This window comes from Rutilus rutilus (assembly GCF_951802725.1).
Source record: "Rutilus rutilus genome assembly, chromosome: 7".
NCBI lineage: Eukaryota > Metazoa > Chordata > Actinopteri > Cypriniformes > Leuciscidae > Rutilus > Rutilus rutilus.
Window position 1 is genome coordinate 14655632 of NC_140221.1, and position 22724 is coordinate 14678355.

A 22724-nucleotide genomic window follows, 5' to 3' on the forward strand; every position below is an offset into this window, starting at 1 on the left:
CAAAGATGTTTTGGTCCTGAGACTTCCATAGGAGATATTTGTACATGTTTTACATATTAAGACCACTTCTATTATTGATTGCTATCAGGATGTAAAGTGAGTTTCAACCAGAATAACAAAAAGTTACAAAGAATTGCCTACCCTACCTTTAAAAGGTTTGTTTCCCCAAAAATGAAAATTCTGTCAGTAATTACTCACTCTCATGTTGTTCCAACCCCATAAGACTTTCGTTCATCTTCGGAACACAAATTAAGATATTTTTGATGATATTTTTGATGAAATGTGAGAGCTGGCTCACTCCTTCATAGGCTTCTAGGTAATCGATATCTGCCATCCCAGAAAAGTTAGTAAAGACATCGTTAAAATAGTCCAAGTGACTACAGTGGCTCAACCTTAAGTTTATCAAGCGACGAGAATACTTTTTGTGCGCAAAAAAAACAAAAATATCACACACGACCAGCGTCGGCCAATAGTGAGCCTACGTTCTGACGTACAACCCAGAAGCTTCGCGCTGTTACACTACGTGAACTCACTCAGAGGCCCACACAGAAGAAAATGAATAGTTGAATAAAGTCGTTATTTAACAGCTCTCAGATTTTTAAAATAATATCTTAATTTGTGTTCCGAAGATGAACGAAAGTCTTATGGGGTTGGAAAGTCAACATGAGGGTGAGTAATTACTGATAGAATTTTCATTTTTGGGCGAACTAACCCTTTAAGAAAGGAGATCGATGCCGGAACAAATCTTCGAATTAATCGTGATCTAGATTGATTACTCATGATAGGCCTGAATTTATTTGCTTTACTATTTCACTCTTTGTTCCTTATTGTGTCCCTAATTTCATTAGTGCCAGTAATATGTAAATATCAATGTCTTGATGGCCCTCAGCAGAGTGATGCCAGTGAGGAGAATGGCTCGGATCGCTTCATGCACTCCATGGATCCTCAACTTGAGAGGCAGGTGGAGACCATCAGGAACCTTGTGGATTCCTACATGGCCATCGTCAACAAGACTGTGAGGGACCTCATGCCCAAGACCATCATGCATCTCATGATCAACAATGTAAGCTGTTTTAAATTACGCTTTGATATACCTAAAATAATTCCTATGCAATTTCTATCATCCAAACCTAAAGGATCCTGGTGGGATCAAATAAGTATCATGTAAGAATCAAACTGTCCAGTCAAGAAGCAGGTTTTTCCAGTAGGATCTTACTGGATTCTAACTGGATGTTTCTTAGCCCTGTAGTCACTGACAAAAAATGCTTTTTATCCTTGTCTGTGCTTTCTCTTCCCATAGACTAAGGACTTTATCCATGCTGAGTTGCTTGCTAACGTGTACTCATGTGGAGACCAGAACACTTTAATGGAGGAGTCAGCAGATCAGGCTCAGCACAGGGAGGAGATGCTGCGCATGTACCATGCTCTGAGAGAGGCCCTCGGCATCATTGGTGACATTAGCACCACCACAATCTCCACTGCCATGCCACCACCAGTGGATGACTCCTGGCTGCAGGTACAAGGAGCACCTTCAGGGCGCAGGTACAGTGTCATCTTTTTCAATAAATCAACATTGTTTTTGGTCAGAAAGTTTGAAGTGGTTTTAAAAACTTGAAATTGTAAGATTTTAAGTTGTTTCAAAATCTTGAAGTCTGGAGGTTTTAAGGCCACGCAAAATGTCAAATGTTTTAGCACATTTGTAGAAGTTACTAGCATGTTTTAACATTTTGTTAGAAAAGCCAGGAACACACTGCGCCTTAAATTTTTTCCAAATGAGGTACGTACAACAAAAACTCGGGAAAACAATGAAGGGGAACCACTAATTTGAATACCTTTTTGATCGATAGATAGATAGATAGATAGATAGATAGATAGATAGATAGATAGATAGATAGATAGATTCCATTCACTTGGCTCTCTGTTTTAGGAAAACTGTAGATCCGATCAGTTTGAAAGGATATGGCAACCTGAGTCAGAACATTCAAAAAGGTCTTGGTGGTGAGCTCGCTTGCTAGCTTGGTAGCTTTAAAGCTCTTTAGTCAGAAATGGAAGTCTCAGAAGAAGAAGAATATTAAGTTTTAACAGAATATCAGTGTGTTGTCTTTCTCAAGCCAACATAATCATCTTTTTCTTTTCTCAACAGATCTCCCATGTCTAGTCCCACTCCCCAGCGCCGGGCCCCACCTGGGCCCCCTCGTCCTGGTGGACGCACAGCCCCAGGGCCCCCAACTGCTGGAGCACCTCCTGTGCCATCCAGACCTGGAGCCTCTCCTGACCCCTTCAGTGCCCCCCCGCCCCAGGTCCCCTCTCGTCCTAACCGTGCCCCACCAGGTGTCCCCAGGTGAGTCAGAGAGGACGTTTATTAGTACAGTAATTGTGCAAAACTTTATTACCATCTCACCTATAAATGAAAGTTATGATGTTTCAATTTAACTGATCAGGTGCAAATGCATTTGAAATGTTTAATATAATTAAATACAACCAAGCTGACAAAGTATGTATATTACCACTAATTGTGGGGAGTAATATGAGTGCTAATGGTGTTGAGAGCAATGATCTACAAACTATCCTCCATTTTACACCCTTTACAGCCTTTCTGCCCTGACCTGATCCCTGCTCTTTAACACAAGAAATACAGATCAGTTACACGCTTCCTGCCATTTCTACTTCTCTCTCCTGTCACAATCCATTACCTTTTCTCAGCTCACACACTCCTATACACAGTCCAACTCAGAGACCTGCGCTAACAACCCCCTCACATTTTTTTCAACTACACTGGTTATCTTTTCCCATCTCCTTGACATTCATCCATCCATCCATGCGAATATTCATTCCAATGCTGTTTGAACTCATTCAGTTCATTTATTGCTTGTATAAATAGAAACATCAGTGCATCAGATTTGTGAGATCATTCTCTCATGATATACATGCTTTGGAGGAAAAGATAAAGAAAACCGACCATTTAAACTGGACAAACCATGGAGATGATACATTTTTGATTCCTCCATTGACTCTTTTCTGTCAACCCATGTTCTCCTCAAACTCAGCCCCGCTAAATCCCTTCCACAATGATTCCGGTTATTCTTTCAGAATTTCTATCAGTGACCAATGAGGAGTTACGCAAATGGTATGTCCGACATATTGTCCTTATGTTACATCACCACGTCCTTGCATGGTTCCATCTTTAAATCTGTTAACATCTGCTGTCCCCTGACACCCCTCATTCTCTAGATACTGTATGTCAATCAGATATGTCACCACACTGTCTGTTATTGTCTATTTATTTGTTCAGAGTTTTTTATGTTTCTAATGGCACAACTATGCTTAGAACTGCCATTTAATTACATGTGATGCTGGGTTGAACAACTTGTATTTAGTTTCAAGCCATAGTTATATTTAAGGTTGACATAAGTTAACATGGTTTTAATGTATTTTTTAATCTTTAATTTGTCATTTTTTACATTCTTTTTTTTTTTTTACTTATTAATAATTGTATTTCATTTAATTTAATTTATCTATTAAAGTCCCCCTGTTGTCAATAATTATATCCATTGATAATTTTATCCCTGATCACCAAAATTACATATTTAAAAGTTTTTTCCTCGAAAAAAATTTTCATGCCTTAAATTAGCTTGAATGTAACTCTACACCAGGGGTGCCCAATCCTGCTCCTGCCGATCGACTGTCCTGCACAGTTCATCTCCAACCCTAATCAAACACACCTGCCTTTAATTTTCAAGTGATCCTGAAGACCTTAATTGCTTGCTTCAGGTGTGTTTGATTAGGGTTGGAGATGAACTGTGCAGGACAGTCGATCGGCAGGAGCAGGATTGGGCACCCCTGCTCTACACCCTTGCCTCATTTATTAAAAAAACATATTCTATGAATATCCCCGCCTCCACTCACTCATACCAGCTCAGAGATCCACTCGTTGACGTGATTGGTTACAAGGTAGTTTGTGACGTCAGAAACACCAGCGATTATAAAACGCGTTTTTGAGACTGTCTTTGGTTCACTGCAGTTTTAAGGAGAAAATACTCAGCAATGGTGTTGACTTATGAATTATGAAGCATATTAAAAAGACCACATAGACATATAAACAACATTAAAAGCTAGATTTTCACCACAGGGGGACTTTAAATAGTGTTGTTGTTTTGAGACAAATAGATCCCATAACACATCTAGGTTTTTCAAATACTTTTTTGTTGTACTGTATATGACGTGTATGTTTTTATATGATGTGTGTTAGTTTTTTTGTTTGTTTTTTTTTCACAGAAAGAATTTATTTGTGAAACTTAACATGCCAAATGTTCAGTTATGGCTCTGCAAATCATCTAGCTGGCTATTTCTTGAATGTGATTTGGATTAATCATTGAAAAATCCATTTTCTTTTTTACTGAATCAGCACATTTTAATCTGAAATGTAAGTCCTATATGTTTAATTAATAGCCTACGACACCACAGATTTTGCAGTTCATGAATCCTTTGATGAATCCACCTTGTTTATCATGCAGTATATGTTCATTTTCAGTGCTCATTGTTACTGCCTTTGTCTTCATGTTCTTTTGTGTTGTTCCTAATTGTGTATTTTCCCCTGTTGTCTGTCTGTCCCTCTGTTTGTGTGTCTGCATCCATCAATCTGTCTGTTGTCATCTTTGAAGTCGGAGAGCACCGGCCTTCCCCACCAGATCCAACAGAGACTCGCTCACTGAGCATTAACACTGGCGATCATCAGACACGATAACCACTGACCCCTCTGCCACTATACACATGCATGCTCACACACACACACACACACACACACATACACTCAATTGACACAAGCACACACCATCAACACAAGCAAAGTGCACATGCATATATCACGTTTACTTGAAGTATTTTCTCTTCCACAAATATAATGCCAGGAATGAATGTCAGTAATATTCAAAACTTATCTAATAATTGTACCAAGCACATATGTGGTGCCACTCTATTTCGTTACCAGCATATATCCTGTATTTAGGAAAGAGGAACACTAGTTATTATAAAATACACAGGGACTGTCAATTTAAACCAGCCTATTACACGGTTTGCTTTAACATTTAAATGCACACGAATGCTAGATGACACTGACATGTTTTTTGCCTTTATTAGCAACAAATAAGCCATAACCAACATCTGACAGCTTCTCAACCCCTCAAAAAGAGTGACCTGCATGTTTTTCTTAAAACCACATTACTTGTCATACTGCTTCATTGACTCTTTCATAAAATTCTATGCTGCCATATTTTCTTTTTTTAACAATGAACAAGTCTTATCTTAGTCCCCTGAGTTTTATATGGCCTTTTAAAAGCTTTTAATGAATCAGACATACACAGCATACTATGGACTTGTAAGAGCTAAATCAGTGTAGTTTCTGACTGGCTGTTCATATGACAGTGTAAAGTACTGTTTAAGTTTTTGTTTTTTAATACATTCATTTATTAAATGTTTTGAATGAAACCATTTTTTTTTTTTTCTAAATTTTCATTTGGCAGTTAAATTGCATTTCTTTTTTCAATGTTTTTTTCTTCAAACTAAAATAATTGCTAATTAGTATTGCCTTGTTGACTGCTATCTGTGATTAGACAGATTACTAGGCGTTATAATTATGTTTTTATGATGACACATACTTATTGTTTATTAGCGAGCTAGACTGAAGATGGCTGAACTTGCTCACAAATTACAGCCAGTCACCTAATTATTAGCGTAGCTGTTCATTCATGTATAAAAAAAGAAAAAAGAAAATCTATTTGATAAATGCAATATTTGCAAAATAGCTCATCACTCATCTTACCGCAGGTTGTCTCTTGAGTCGGTTGATCATGTCAGGGGTGAGAGAGCGCGTGCGCTTCTGGCACGAGGAGGGATGTGTGAATGTTGTGTTTACAAACAGTAACTGAAAATCCTGCATAGTGCACCTTTAAGGAAGAATCATTAAGAGGAATTGCAACTGCAGCCATAAAATTTCCATATTTGTAAAACATCAGAAAAGAGGAAAGATAAACATGTCTTCTTCACATCAGTCATAGCCACCACAATCACAATAAGTGCCAATATTAACGAAAATGAACAGAACTAAGCCATGATAGCCATCATACCATATCCTTGACATTGACAAAGCCATGTTTTCCCTTTTTTGTTTTATTTGCTGTTCTTTTTTTGTCTTTTTCTTTTTTGTCTTTTAGCCGTCCAAGCAAAGGAAGCCCTTCTCACAATGAGAGTCCAAATCCTTCGTTTGACTCTTAGAGCCAAATATCCTTCCTCCACGTCCTCCTCCTCTTTCTGTCCACTGCCTCTCATTCTCTGTGCTTTTCTTCTGACCAAGTGCATCCTGGGATTGCTGCATGCCTAACATTACAGCAAGAACAGATGGAATTGCTGAAAGGAAAGGCAGAAAGATAACTGAAGAATGCAGGAGAGCTGTGGGGTTAGTCACTCCTTCTGTCTGTACTATATACACTAATCACATTGTAATGGGCCTCTGAATAATATACCCAGTATGGACTTGTGTCAACATCCGAAGTCACTGCAATGTTAAATATACAGAAAATGCTGTGTGGTGTTTGTGTTTACACACTGACTAGACAATGTCGACTTATTATAGAAGTGTCACACGAGCTAAACGTGTATCTGCCATAAGCATACAGAATATTCGTCTGCACGCCAGTATACAGGATAGATACACAAAGTAAACATCACGATTTTTGCACTTGTTATGTGGTACTTTTGTGTGTGAATGTATTCTCCCTGAAAGTTTGAACAATATTTAATCCCAGTGTTTGTTTCGACCATATTGTCTCTTTGTATTTTCCCTAGCAAACAAATAAGACTGGTCTGACTGAAATGTTTATACATTAGGATATATATTATGAAGTGTCTGGTATGGAGAAAAAAGCCTTAGAATTATTTCTGTCATGACCACTATCGTCGAATACGATTGACAATTAGCATACAGTTAGGATTGGCGGTATGGTTCTGTTCTGGGCAAGAACTCCCTTCGCATCCATGCAGCCTAGCATGGATAAGAGCAGGGAGAGCAGCAATAAACCCCCTTAGGGTAAACAGAACAGAACCAACATGAATGTATTGCAGATATCATTAATTCAAGATTTTTAAAGTACAACATGATTCGAGAATTTATTCTGATTCAAGGGGAATCAGAATGCCAAATCCTGACTGACGAGAGGAGGAGCTGGGGATGGAGGAGGGTGATTAGCTCCTGAGAAACGCGATAGCTGCTGATAATACTGAAGGAGCTTATATATCCAGTGATAGGTGTCGTATTCCTATAGGTAGACGTGGATCAGCTGAGAGTCACTAACGTGACCTGCCAGAACTGACTTGATGTTTATGTGATGATATAAAGTTGTACAATTCATTTATTTGTTGATGCAGCTGTGGGAAATGTCTGATCAAAGGGAAGCGTTGGTGAATCAGTCTGTCTGCTGTTAAAATGTTACTGATAAATAAAATGAAGCATTCTTAAAACCTCAACATGAGTTTAAATGAATATAGCAGCTGTTCTGACTGATTAAATGGTGAACAGAATCTATTACTGTGTTAATGTATATTTGTTGTGCATCTCTGGGAGTTGTGCTTCTGTTGCCTTGTGTCGACATGTACATTTAAGTATTGACAATGAAGTTATTGTTGTTATTGAAAATGAACTGACTGTAAAAATTTAAGTTTATGGTTTGTATGTGTGTGTGTGTGTATATACAGTATATTTACATGTATGGTGTATATACAAAATCTTCTTTCTAAATAGAACGGATGTGTGTGTGTGAATCGTACTGCCACCATGTTTATCTTATTGTGGTCTGGTGTCATAGACTGGCCAATGCTTTGTGATGAAATTAAAGTGTCTTTGTGTGGAAGATAACTGAGTTCATGCATGTATTATATTTGTCATCTCTCTCACCCATAAAATGTAATAGCAACATATTAAAAATGAAATATTCATGAAAATGCTTCAGCTAATGCTTTCTCAAATATAAATTAAATATATACACTAGCATTCAAAACTTTGGGATTTAAAACAAAAAGTATTGTATGCTCATCAGTCTGCATTCATTTGATCAAACATACAGTAAAAACATAGTGAAATGTAAAAATAAATTCTATTTTAATACATTTTGAAATTGAATTTATTCATGTGATGGCAAAACTGAATTTTCAGCATCATTACTCTGGTCATCAGTGTTAAATGATCCTTTAAAAATCATTCTAAAATGCTGATTTGGTGCTCATGAACAAATTCTTATCATTATCAATGTTAAAAACAGTTGAAAACTGTTTCATATTTTTCAGGATTCTTTGATAAATAGCATGTATGTGAATAGAAATATTTTGTAACATTACAGTATAAATGTTTTTACTTTCACTTTTGATCAATTTATTAATGCATCCTTGCTGAATAAAAATTAATTTCTTTAAAAAAAATCATACTCACAAGTCTCACTTTTAAACGGTAGTCAATTTTTCTTTGTGTAAAACAATGCAAATATGAATCTGCTGAGGATTTGGCTGAGGAAATTAGAGGAATTCCCTAATTAGCAATGGATACTCTGTAGTTGATGTAGACTGCAGATACCCTTGTAAATCACAGACCTCCTGCTTTTTTTTCTCAAAAAGGCCCGAGGTCTTTTGAAAACGCCCAAATAGTGGGAAAATGTGGCAGACAAGACCAAGTTTGAGTTTTTCTTTTCTTTAAGGTCTTTCAGGCTCCCCCTTTTGGCTGTTTCACAATATTCTTTACAGCACTCAATTTTGGTCTGCATTTAGCTGCACTGATATGAATTGCTAATCGGAGAGGTTTGAAGCTGATGCCACATTGGCCATCTATGTGGCCATCACAGTTCTCATTCACCTCCAGTCTCCACGGGAGTCGGATGTTTGTAGGGTCACAGTCTATAGTGCTGTATGTGGTGTTTTGCTTGACTCACAGTATGTGGCTTTGTTTATGTTAAATGTTTTAACACTACATAATATAGTTGTTTCATCAACAGAAGTAGCCTACAGCAAGGGTGCTTTGGAGTGGGGGAAGTGTGGAGTAGTATGACACAGTAAAAGCATGACCTTTCCTGTAATAATACGTTTATATTTTTTACAAACAATAACTTGTTCTCTAATTTTGCATCTTGATTTGGATTAGCATTGCTTTGTAATAATGTAACTTGCCAATTAAAATTTAAAATTCTATAACATTTCCAAATGTAAAGAAGTTAGGTGACTTTTTTTCCACCAAAACATGTTAAGAGGTTTATTCTTTTTTCCACAATTGAAGATAGGTCACTGTTGTGCTGATGGCCAAAGGTTTTCAAACTGTTTAGCACAAATGAGTATTCTCACATTATAATGGGGCACATCCCATGTGCCGTTACACCTTTGTTTAGCGACAAGCCCTTCTTTTGTTCTGCCCTTTTGAGCTGTCACTTAATTTTTGTAGGACTGTTAATAGCTGAACAAGAACTATTACAGTAAAAAGTGGTAACATGATGACTTTGTGTTGGTGTAACCAAGTTACTGTCTCTGGTGTAACCTAAATGAACTCAGGCTAAGACCATTTAGTTAACTGAAAACATTTTAGTGTAATTGGCTCAGTTTCCACCTTGACATGAAGTCAAATGTGACATATAAAGACATACTGTGAGATTAAAAGTCAAATTTGAATTTCAATAAACCTACTTTAGTAGTACATATAACATGCATGCAGGAGAAACTGACTGTTTGTCACTAAAGAAAAAGGTCACTGCAAATTACCAGACAGGGGTGAAAACAGTTCTGCTGAAAGAAAAAACGGGAAAAAATGTACTGATTGATACTGACAAACACTACAGTGTACTTGGCTAACAATCCAGAGGGAGGGTGAAAAAAACTTAAATTCTTTCCGGACACCTTGGCAACTATAATGTCTTCAGTGGTAGGCTATGACACTACTGTGCCTCACTTGAAAAATATAACCCTGTATGTTAGTAAAGGAAGTCAAGAAACAGTTATCCTGTGGTATATAAGTGTTTATATACACTAGGAACACATTTAAACTGATTATGGGAAAGATAATCTGTAAGTAAAAAAAACGATATACACAGCTAACGTTCTCATGAACTTTGGCAGAAATAACAAACAAACGTCCCTCTATTAACGTTAATAAAATGTTTGTTCAAAGTTATCTGCTCTATAATAATTTCTCAAAACATTAGCACAAAATCATCATTTATAAACGTTCAGAGAACATTCAGAAAAAAGAAAAGAAAAAAACTTTTCATAACTTAACGTTAGCAAAACGTTCTTAGAACATGTTTTTTTTGTTTTTTTTTACTGGGAAGGTTGGATAACAGGAAACAACAAGCAAAAATCATATAAAGAATAAGTAAAACTACGGTAAACAGAACAGTTACTTCCTCAGGGCAAATACTTTTGCAGTCCTTTGAGTAATACGTATTTCTGAAAATTTGGTCAAACTTCGTGTGTTTCAAATGCAGCTCTCGGATTGGTGGAGACATCCATACAGCGCGTGTGTAAGGCAGCAAACACACTTCCTCTTCAGAGCGGGATGGGGGGAGTTTCTGCAGTTTGAATGTCCCACTCCGAGCTGCTAAAATAAACATAATAGCTGAGAATTTGTGGTTATATTTGTGTTTATTGTGTTTATAGAGAAGATGGATTATAGCAGACGTCACTCGCAATATATGGACATCAGAGAAAGGTAAGTGTAATGACATTCGGCCTTGGAATATGTTCGGGTCCGTTTGGAAACGCCTACTTTATACCCCAAAATATACAGTTAACGTTAACTGAGTTTACATATTCCTATACGTATGCGGTGTAATATAAATTGGTGGGAGTGTAAATGTGTGCATGTTTAAGATTTATTTCTTAGCAATGACCGTACATGGAAATAATTTTATTTCTTAATTTTGCAGCTTGAAATACTGGCAGTTTCCTCAGACTAAGTAAAAAAAAAGAAAAAAATTAAAGTTTCTTTTAATCTCAAGTAATCTCAAGCACCACAATAGTGCTTTTACACTGCACATTGTGAGGAACTGTGGGGGAGTTGAGGTTCACCCGCTCGTCTATGATCACTGAAGCGCTCAAGCTGCAAGTTCATGATTACACACACGATGAAGCTGTGAAGTTCTTTCCTGACTGACTGCTAACAGCTGACTGCTGTTTATTAACAAAATAATATATAGTGGCACCAAAAAGTAAAATTGTATGAATGTCACTGCTTTAGGCAATACTGTATGGTCCATGTTTACATATCAGGATAATCATTCATAGCATTTTAGGATTAGTCTATTGCTGAATTCGCAACCGCATATTAGGATAGGCTACTACTCGTACTACTTTTACCACATCTTTCTATGGCAGAAATAATAAGAGAGGTATAATCTATCTATCTATCTATCTATCTATCTATCTATCTATCTATCTATCTATCTGTCTATCTATCTGTCTGTCTGTCTGTCTGTCTGTCTGTCTGTCTGTCTGTCTGTCTGTCTGTCCAAGTTGTATCATGCATATTATGTCGTTAGTTTATAATGGATTGTATTGTACTTTTGGATGCATTAATGCATTCTTGAGAAGCATAATGCACATTTACATACTGTCTTGTGCATGTCTTTACACTTCCCACCAGTTCAGTCTATTCTAGTCAAGATATCAACCAAGTGGAATCTGTACATGATGGAAAAACTTTTTATGAACCATTTTTGCAGTTATTATATAACAAATAATCTCACATCATTAACTCACATGCAGTGATTTTGGTGGCCTAGCAGAGTAACCACAGGTGTAGTTCATAATGAACATGATCCTTTAACATTTATTAATATCAGTGTATAACACTATACTGTACTATACACTATACACAAATTCTTTTTGTGAAATGGTTTGCTTTAAAAGTGAACGTGTGCAGACTTTTCCTCAAATAAATGCCACTTGCTTTGATATTTTATCTGATGCAATGACATTCATACATTTGTTAGTGTGGCCTAAATGTATTTTTTGGCGCCACTGGTTAAGAAAATATATCCAATTTGATATTTACTGTATACACAATTTGAATTTCCAGTTATAAAACGTATTAGAATATAAATGTATTAGTAGTAAAATTTGTTTAAATAGTAAAAAGCAACTTCAATTTAATCTAAATTGCGTTCAACTCAGTTTTGGGTGGTGAACCGTGACCTCTGACCTCCCACTGCTGCAAGCACCTGATATCCTGCTGGGCTGTCAAAAGATATTCCCTTCAGCATGTCTAGAAAACCTTAATTAAACTTAATCATTCACACTCTTTGTATAGGCTACATTTCTAAAATGTTATTAAATCATTAACAAATTAACATCAAGCGTAAGACCAGTCAAATAACTACACCAGCTTTATACATCAAGTGAATGTTAAAATGGTGTGACATTTATGTCAGTTTAGCTCTGGCAGCTCTTGCATGATTGTTGGGATTTCTTCATTATTGGAGTTAATCATCTTTTTTGAGTGGATTAAGATCATTTGAGAGCCTCCTGCCGGGTTCGCTTGTCTATCACTCTGTCATTAGAATTCATGTCAAAGGTGAGTGCGCTAAACATATAACTCCTCTGGCTGTGCCTATAGGAAGAGACTTCACAGGGAATCCATCGGGCTACAGGATCCATTGCTTCCCAAGGGACCGTCAACAAAGAAGCCGTGCAGAGAAGGAACCAGGCACACAAACAGCAGAGAGAGGAGATCTTCAGTGCGACACATCAAATCTGTCAGGGACAAAAGGCCATTGGCTGCAAGCCAGCAGGAAAAGTAAAGAACCTCTGTGTCTTGTGACATAAACACATAAAATGCACATGGATGGAATGTTTTTGTTTAATGCAGCGTGACCATAAAAAAAAAAAAAAAAAGTTTAACCTTGCCCATCGTCTAACTGATTAGCTGTTACATCAACCCAGTGGAATAATGCATGATGCCTGGTTATTATTCACGTTAGCAATTATTAATAATTTAACTATATTAACAGTCACAAAGTAATATTAAATATATAGCCTAAAGCAAATAGCATGAATATTGCAGACTACAGTTGAGCTCATACACCTATTCATGTAAAGTGTGTCACATTTGATGCTGATGGAGTTTTTCTCAGTTTCTTCAAATTGTTGTTTCATCCTGCAATTCCTTGCAGTCTCAATGCTGGAAGGCCTGCTGAGAGGAACTTGGGGAAAGCTGTTAGCCAAAGTTCATCAGCTCAAGTTAAAGTGGCTTCAGTGGTCAAAACTGCTGTAAAGAACAATACAGAACCTGCTCGCAAAAGGAGGAGGAAAATTCACCCGTCTGGTTTTCAAGGAAATGGTAAGTGATTATTTATCTCATTACATATTAACTAACTCATCCAGAATTTAGCTTAGTTGTTTCCAGACCATTCTGATGGAGATGCGAGGATAATTAAACATTCACTGACATTGTGCACCGTGTGCCACTAGATGGCAGTATTGAAATGCGAAGACCAAGCCAATCTTTCTTTGAAGAAACAGTTTCCTTCTGCACAAAGAAATAATTCATGGGGTATTCAATCTTTACAAGACTCAGGGACCCCCATCCAGACTGTAAAATTGTATAATAACTTTAATTATTGGCTTCAATAAACATGATTTGCTTTTTCAAAAACAGATTATTAATATACTACGAAATCGTTTTAAAAAGTATAACATTTTTTGAATCAAATCTTATATGTTGTATATCTGTCCACAGACTTTTAAAATTTGAAATAAATTAATACATTTATTCAGAAAGGATGCATTAAATTGATTAAAAGTAACAGTAAAGATCTTTATAATGTTACAAAAGATTTCTATTTCAAATAAATGCTGTTATTTTGAACTTTTTTATTTATAAAAGAATCCTGAAATATAAATGCATCACGCTTTCCACAGAAGTATTAAGCAGCACAACTGTTTTCAACGTTAAAAATCGTAAGAAATATTTCTTGAGCACCAAATTAGCATATTAGAATGATTTCTGAAGGATCATGTGACACTGAAGACTGGTGCTGAAAAATTCATCTTTGCCATCACAAGAATAAATTATTTACAATATATTAAAATAGAAACCAGCTACTTTAAATTGTAATTATATCTCACATTAACTCTGTTTTTTACTGTAGTTTTGATTAAATAAATAAATACAACAGTTCATTCAGGTTTTTGAATCTGATTGGCTAAGAGCCTTTTCCAGCCAAGCGATATTCTACCAGTATTACCATGGGAACCGTTTCACCGTTTGTATCACTCCGCTTGCAACATTTTCACAGCGAGTGTCATGAAGGATGAGCAAACCACCATAATTTTACAAATTCTAGTGTTATTGTGTCAAGGAATGTAGTTTTAAGAGTTTATGAGAATGTAGTTATTTAGACCTCAAATATGTGACTTATATATGTGTGATATATAAATATAGCGCCTATTTGACAATTTGTTTAGACGTTTTTGGAGATGTGAGCCCTTCGAAAAATAAGTTTATTCAAGTGTGCTATTAGTATACTTCTTTCAAAACTTTCAAAACGAAAAATAAGTATACTTTGAGTCTACTTTTTATGTACTTCTCCGAAATATACTTAAAATTGCACTTAATTATACTTGACTTATACTGACAGAAAAGTCTTAGTATATTTGGACTACTTGTACTCAATCTTTTGATCGAGATAATACTGTAAGTATAATTGGCTTGTAGCTGTGTTGACTCTTTTAATTGAGTAGCCTATTAAATACTTTTTTCACAGTTTTACGAACTGTCTTATAAACCTACATTGTTTGAAAATATTGATTTATAAAGAAAACAGATATGTTCCTAATTCTAAGTATCTGAAGGCTAGTCCACTGGTAGTGTACAAAGGAATTTACTTCAAATCTACTCTTTCCCCACCATTGACTGAATTTTCCAGCTATCCATGTTTTCATGGAAGTGTACTTTCATATACTAAGAAAATGTGCTTTATTTATTTAGACTAGTAAACTGTCTATATTCCCATACGTTCACTTGTAGTATAGTTGCAGTACAAACGAAAAACTTGTGTACTCAAAATGTACTACTGTTACATTTAAAGTATACTTAAAAGTATACTTTTATGCTCTAAAAAGTGGGCCAATTTAGTCCCAAGTAGTATTGAAACAGTACACTTACAAGAAGTAATAATATTTTATTTAAATAACATGCCGTATTTGGTATTGTGGAAGGGTCTGTTAGTGATTGTGATTTTGACTTCAGTGAAAGTTACATTGTTGCGCCATTAGATGGCTGCAAAGGCTGTCTTTATGAGTAGCAAATAATTTTGTGTTGAAAGGGACTGAAACAAGGATGTAAACAAGGATGTTGTTTTTACTTTAAACAACACCTTATAAGACATAACTTACAAATGCACCGACTAGCAGTTAAAACTGTTAAAAGGACAAAGACAAAGACAAAAGATTTGGATCGGTAATATTTTTTTATGTTTTTTAAAAGTCTCTTCCTCTCACCAAGGATGCATATTTGATAAAAAAAAAAAAAAGAACTTGAGTAATGATGCTGAAAATTTAGCTTTGATCACAGGAATAAATTACACTTTACCATATACACATAGAAATCAGCTGTTTTAAATTGTAATAATATTTCACAATATTACTGTTTTTTTTTTTTTTAATCAAATTGTTATGAACTGCTCTGAGACAAGGTTGAGATCCAAATGCAGCTTTTAATAATGGGGCAATCCAGACGTAATCCAATGTACAGGCAACAGGTCAAAACACAGGTAGGCAGTCCAAACCAACAAAACACACAAGGTTGGGAACAAGGCAAACAGGTAATCCAAAGGCAGGCAGAGTCCAAAAACCAAAACACATGGAACCAGAGAAATGCTCAGAAATGCAGCCAACATACAAGACTTCGCAGAGAATGAATGAGTGTACATGGTTTAAGTGTAGGCTGAGACTGACAAGGTAATGAGACACAGGTGGATGCAATCAGGGATGATGAGTCCGGGCAGTGAGTTATGGGAAATGTAGTTTGTGAGGAATGACAAGACTTGTTTTAAAAACACACACACACACATATATATATATATATATATATATGTATGTATGTATGTATGTATGTATATATATATATATATATATACATATACATAAAAAATTAATACATTTAACCATCCCTCACAGATTACAAGATTTGTTTTAAATTAATTTATTTGGAATGAGATAATGGCTAAATTCATTTGACTAAAAATCCTGCTTGGTCTGCGCCATCTGTTTATTGTTATTTTTTGTCTGTGTCGATGTTGAGTTGCATGCATTTTCCATGGCTCTCCCATGCAAGGAGACCAGGGAACAAAGCTTAACACCATGCTTTATGCAGTCAACATGGTTTTGCTCTTGCAGAGGGATTTTTACTATTCACAGCCAGATGATGGCTACATCAGGGAGTTGGTCAGCATGATTACACAACTAGCACCAAGTCGCTATTCTTATTTCCCTTGTGTTCTACAGTAAAACTTGTGAAATAAAGATTTAACCTTTGGAGAAAGGTAGTTTCATCCAGGAATTAATGAAGCTCTGACTGTTTGATTTCCTGTTGTGTCAATGAATGACTCACAAAGATTAAAGTCCTTTAACAGACAAGAACAAAGGCTTCACCTTAATACTGCTTTTATTGTTTTTTCAAGAACAATCATGTATTTCAGATTTTTTTCCTAGAGTGTGATTTTTCTATTAAAAAAGAAAAAGACACATTTGTATTTTATAGCTGGAGTTATATAAAGAGCATTTGACGATGACACCTATCTCATATTGATTTAATGTTTTGTCTATGTTTTTTTGAGTCAAAGTCCATGGTGAGCTCATTGCTCAGTAGATCTAAGAGTTTGTGTACTGTTTTTACTTTTTTTTGTTGTTGTTGTTCCAAATATATATATATTAAGAGAAACCATGATGCAACTGATCTCAGATCAGCACAAAGGGCAACCCCAGTCAAAGGTTTTGTTTATAGGACAGCAGGTGGACTTTCCCTTCCTCCCTCCACACACCCCCTTTCACATGGTCTAGACTCTATGCTGCTCTCTGACCAATCATAGCTCGTCCTGTCTTATCAGCTATTCAAAATGAAAGGCGGTTGAAATTTATGCTTGTTTTCTCCTGCTGTTCTTTATCCTCCAGTGGCAACATATGCATAGTGGCAGTTAAGCTCTTGAATAGCTGTTAGGCATCACATCTGAATTAATTTACTAGATTTCTGACAATTCATGTGTGATGCATGCAATTTGGGACATTTTTAAAATCGGTCAAACTGGTTGTACTATAACATGGACTGTCAGAAGGCACAGAAAGTGAGACTGAACTGTTTAAGACAGTGGCAGAGATCATCTTTTCTTTTACAAACTCATGGTGAGTCTTTATTGAGCTGCTGTGTGTGTGGATATTGTCAGAAGCTTAAATAACATTTCAAAAATGCGTAAAGAGTTACCTTCAGTTTTAAATATTGCACAAGTTTATACCCATCTGAAATTGCCTCACTTTTAAAGATTCATATTTTTTTCATACTGCTTGTGCAAATGAAATGGAATGAGCCAAATGTTAGCTCAAAAGTTCGGTGTTGGTAAGTTTTTTTAAATGTTTTTAAAAATAATAAATTCACCAAATTTGAATTTATATGATAAAAAATACAGTAAAAACAGTAATATTGTGAAATATTATTACAATTTAAAATAACTGTTTTCTACTTTAATATTTTTTTAAATATAATCATTCAGTCAATTTGTGGACCACTTTAAGTCTTTCACGGATCCCCAATGGTCCACGGATCACAGTGTGAGAACCATTGATCTAGCTGATAAAGACTTAGTTTTGTTTGACTGCACATGACACAGTGTTGTGGCAGAAAATGATCTGATGGCCAGGCTTTGCTGCAGGTCTGGAGGAAATATGTGTGTCAGTGAACATATTAGTTAAACAGAAACGTAACACTAGCTGCTGTGTCAGGATTTTTGACTCATGTGGTATGCTCTACTAATTTGGACTTGCCATTACACCTGTAAATTCGTGACAGGTTTTCTGGTCCACATGCGTGGATGCTTTTATGAAAAAGACTACAGTGAATTTAAAAGTTATTTCCCATGTATCCACAGTCATGGAAAACCTTGAATTATTAAAACTGTCCTGTCCTGGAAAAGTCTCTGAAAAAATTATTCCCTTTAACATTAACTAAGATTAATAAATGCTCTAGGAGTATTGTTCATTCTTAACCCATGCTAACTAATGTAGTTAACTAATGTTAACAAATGAAACCTTATTGTAAATTGTTACCAAAAATATTTTAAAATAGATAACAGATGTTCCCTATCAGTCAGTCACTTTCGACGTTTGTCAGAAGTGAACTGATGAATTGGGATCTCGCCTGAAAGCCCAATCACCTTCGAGTGTAAACAAAACATGCCAATGGACATTGGCAAGTGATATTTGCATCGCAAACCACACCCCACAAAGCGGGTTTGAATGGAAGCATGCTGAACTCACCCATTCAAGCTTTTGAAGATTGCTGAAGAACAGCAATCATTGTTCGAGTGTGTACAACGAACCAGGAAGAAGCTCTTCAGAGAGTGTTGGTGTGACGGAGCGCCAGTGATGGTCGCTTCTAAAAGAGCTATCTCTGCATGTGCTGCTGGACAGGCCGCCTGCATGTGATGGCCACCCTGCAAGTCACCCAGGCCAAAGCACTTTACCCTGTGGTAAAAAAAGAAGAAGCAAGCGCTCAGGCGTGGCTTCGTCCCCAAGATTGGTTTGCATCAATCGACCTGGAAGACACGTACTTTCATGTCTCGATTCTCCCTGAATGTCCCTGTCGCCTTGTGTCTTCACAAAGGTTGTGGAGGTCCTCTGAGGGAACACAGTGTTCGCAATCTCAACTAATGAACAAGTGTGCTCAGTTAGTGCTAAACTGCCTAAATTCATTCACGGGCAGGATGGCGGTTCCACTGAAATTGTTTCAGAGACTCCTGGGGCATATCTGGCATCCGCAGCCACAATCATGCCGCTCAAGTTGCTTCTTATGAGACCGCTTCAGCACTGGCTACACGGCTGAGTCCTGAGATGGGCATGGTAATGCAGCACACACAGGGTGGCAATCACACCAGCCTGTCGCCAGACCTTCAGCCCATGGTCAGACGTTGCTTTTCTATGGGCAGGAGTTCCTCTCAAGCAAGTGTCCAGGCATGTTGTTGTCTCAACAACCGGCTGGGGTGCTCACTCCACTCGGAGTGTTGCCTTTTCCTGGGCATTGGTGCACGGCTCCTCACTGACAGACATGTGTAGAGCTGTGGGCTGGGGGACACCTAACACGTTTGCAAGGTTTTATAATCTCCGTGTAGAGCCTGTGTACTGGCTACGAATAGCTAGTAATTGGGAGGACCCGCTTGGTGCCTCGTTTGCAGCGCCGCTCCCCTCCTAGGATGGAATACGTGCGCTTATCTGCTCCACAGGTGAGTTCCCCACCTGGCGAACCCTGGATGGAGTTCCTACAGCACCCTTGGCACTCAGACGTGGTGGAGGAGTCCGACATTAGGTCTAGCACTCATGTGTATGCCCAGAAGGTCAAGCCCTAGAATAGGTCAGAAAAGCTCATGTGTTATAATTCCCCTACGGGTGATCCCACATGTGTATTCTTCCACGGTACTGCTTCCCTGTCGGTGAGCCTGTGCCTTTCCCTTGGCAGAGCCCGCTCCGCTGTCTCTGCTGCTATTGACTTCACCTAAGCTAGGCTGGATCTACCACAGAGACCTTCCATATGTAGCACTGCCCTAACGGTCAGTCCATATGTGTAACTCCACATGTTACCTCCCTACGGGCAGGATGTGGTCTCCGTAGTGTCCCCTTCTGGTTAGAATAGCCATGCTTTCCCATTGTCTTACTGTTTGGGTAAGAAGGAACAGCAGTGATCGACTCTCTCTGCGTTAAAGCCCTGTCCTTTCTCCGCTCCAGCAGTTGTGGGGGAATTAGTCAGCTCTCAGGGCTCTCAATCGAGATCCCAATTCATCAGTTCACTTCTGACAAAACATCTCAGTTCCCTCCTTCAGGGAACAGGGGTTAAATTAGTAACCTATACGTTTATATTGTAATAATATTTCACAATGCTTTTACTGTTTTGTAATAAAATAAAGGCAGCCTTTAAAGGTGTAAAAATAAAGGTGAGCATAACATTTACTGACCCCAAATTTTTGAACGGTTATTTATTTATTGATTTATAGCTCATTTAAAAAAAGTCAAAAAGTCATTATTATTAGTTGTATTATGCTGTGTCTGTGTATAATTTTTTTCCCCATTGACCACAGGTCAACTCAAACTGACAGTTACTCCGGGAAGTGGGTGGCTCTATGTTCAAAGTAAGCATCATTGTGAACAGATTTTGTACTTTGTACTTTTGAAGGTTAACAGTTTGTTTGATTAAAATAAGATCAACATGTGGTTGTGCTTGCAATTATTTAATACAGGAAACTTTCTTTCATACATTCATAAACAGTGTTGGGGAAAGTTACTTTTTAAAGTAATGCATTACAATATTGTGTTACTCCCTAAAAAGTAACTAATTGCATACTTAGTTACTTTTTATGGAAAGAATTGCGTTATGTTACTTTTACGTTACTTTTTCTCATCTGGGCTAGGCTTGCTTGTTCGTTTTTTTCATAACAAAAAAGGCCCTTTCACACCAAAAGTGAAATGAATAAGCCTCAGGCTAAAGGAAATTAAATTCATGTCTATACTGTAGATTTTTACTTATTAGTATGGTTGAATTGGATCATTGAAGGTCAGCAGTAAAGACGCTGATTAATAAAGTGAGATTAAATACATAAAGTATATTTTGTGTTTATTATTTTTAATTATTATTTTTAATTAATTTGAATTATTGCAGGTTTATGTAATATCCAAAGTTTGCATTTCACTGTTTTTATTCATTTTGAGGAATACTCAATCTGTTTTTGTGCAAGAGAGATGAGTAAATGCATGCTCAAATACTCAAATTAGTCTAGAACTACAATAACCACATTTAGACAGCACACACAAAGGCTATGCACCTTACTCCTGATTTCTCTCAACTTGTGGACAGGAAAGGTGTCAGTCAATAAATGGGAGAACAAAGTAACTTGCATTACATATTTGAAAAAATAACTCAGATATTTTCTTGTAAATTTAAAAGTAATGCGTTACTTTACTAGCTACTTGAAAAAGTAATCTGATTACATAACTCGAATTATTGTATTGCATTACCCACAACACTGTTCATAATTAATTAAATGATAATTTAATTACTCATTTTACTGCATTTCAATTCAATTACAGCATTTTTTATTCATGCTATCATGTTTTTTTTCTTTAAAGTTTTAGAGGCCAGAGGACTCATGGGAAGAGAGTACAGACCATGTGACTCATATGTAAAGGTGGGCATTTTGACATATGCAACCTGGGTTTTGTGCAGGCCGTATTTTGACACATGAGGTCATGTGACTGCGAGCCTCATAAAATAAGTCAAACCTATTTTTCTCTCAGCAGAGAGACAGCAGTAACTTTCCCGTTCACTGTTGGTGATGATGTGTTATTATTTTTGTCATTATTTGTCGCATAATCCTCTGTGGATGTCTGCCCTTGAAATGAACCCGTTTTCATGTCAGCCTGAACAGGTTTCAGGCATGAGAAAGCATCAGTTGTGTTGGCAGCTGTCCACTCAATTCCTGATTCAAGTGTTGATTGATTTTCCCTCTTAAAATGGTGAATATATCCGCAAGCAATGTTAAACTAGTGCACTTAATAGATTATTTATTCCAGATTTGCATTGCTCCAGATGTGGACCACAGCAAGCGATGGAAGACCAGGACTGTTCTAGACTGCAAGAGTCCTGTTTTTAATGAGACGTTTATGTTGTGAGTGATTCTTTTAGAGGTTTATTGTTCACTACCGACAGAGTACTTGTAATATTGTGTTTTAAAAAGAGGAAGTGGAAGAGTGTCTTGTTATCTTATAGTAGAATAATTTATGCTAAGCCTCACGGGCTCTCTAACACCTTGTCTGACAGCCTCTATCTCAATCAGTCTTTTCAACAGAGACTTTAGGGCTGGGTCTCCTGGCTCTCTCTTGTTAGCTGAAAGAAAGGCTGTCTTTTTCAAGTCTTTGGAGGAGAAGGCCATTGTGTTTTTGGATGAAGCTGGACATTGATGAATGAGCTTTTGAAGTGTCGCATTTATGTTGCAGAGATGTGGATGAAGACGATCAGAAGAAGAGGTTGTTGTTAACAGTGTGGAATCGCAATCGAACTTCCAGGTAGGACCTTACCCTTTTTCACTCACATGTTGATTTTCTACATTAATACAGTTGTAGATAAAGGCTAGTTATTAGAGATGCACCGATTACAATTTTCTGGGCCGATTCCGATTTCCGATTTTTCATTAAGTTTGACCTGCCGATACCGATTTTAGTGGATTCCGATTTAATTTTTTCTAACCACTTTACAGCACACACAAATATTTATTTTATATCTTTTCTGTAATAGAACATTTTACAATTTGCATAGTACATATTTTTTTGAATAGATAAACGCTATAAAATAGAACTATATAAATTACTCCAGGTGTGGGTAATTCACACACATCTAAAGTGCAGTGTTATGGAAGAACCATTTCCTTTTCACATTCAATATCCAATCA

At 36.8% G+C, this 22724-nt stretch overlaps 2 protein-coding genes across 7 annotated transcripts in view; both read left to right on the forward strand.

Moving 5' to 3' along the window:
* dnm1b (dynamin 1b) overlaps positions 1-8040 on the forward strand; it is a 38386-nt gene extending 30346 nt beyond the window's left edge. Inside the window, exons 17-21 of one of the 5 annotated variants that reach the window (XR_014628020.1) lie at positions 890-1063; positions 1301-1542; positions 2144-2341; positions 3091-3127; positions 4662-8040. Coding sequence is in view for 3 of the 5 variants with exons in the window: in XM_084414879.1 (XP_084271005.1) it covers positions 890-1063; positions 1301-1542; positions 2144-2341; positions 6210-6270 (675 nt within the window). In the remaining 2 variants the exon portion in view is untranslated. The remainder of the gene's footprint in view (positions 1-889; positions 1064-1300; positions 1543-2143; positions 2342-3090; positions 3128-4661) is intronic. The other 4 variants (XR_014628021.1, XM_084414881.1, XM_084414879.1 and 1 more) reach the window with 4 other exon arrangements.
* Positions 8041-10606: 2566 nt separating this feature from the next.
* rgs3b (regulator of G protein signaling 3b) overlaps positions 10607-22724 on the forward strand; it is a 43378-nt gene continuing 31260 nt past the window's right edge. The window contains exons 1-7 of one of the 2 annotated variants that reach the window (XM_084413218.1): positions 10607-10732; positions 12638-12817; positions 13194-13360; positions 20361-20411; positions 21406-21464; positions 21850-21944; positions 22273-22341. In XM_084413218.1, the coding sequence (XP_084269344.1) occupies positions 10686-10732; positions 12638-12817; positions 13194-13360; positions 20361-20411; positions 21406-21464; positions 21850-21944; positions 22273-22341 (668 nt within the window). In that variant the 5' untranslated portion in view covers positions 10607-10685. Of the gene's footprint in view, positions 10733-12637; positions 12818-13193; positions 13361-17217; positions 17422-20360; positions 20412-21405; positions 21465-21849; positions 21945-22272; positions 22342-22724 lie in introns of those variants that run through there. The other variant, XM_084413219.1, reaches the window with a different exon arrangement.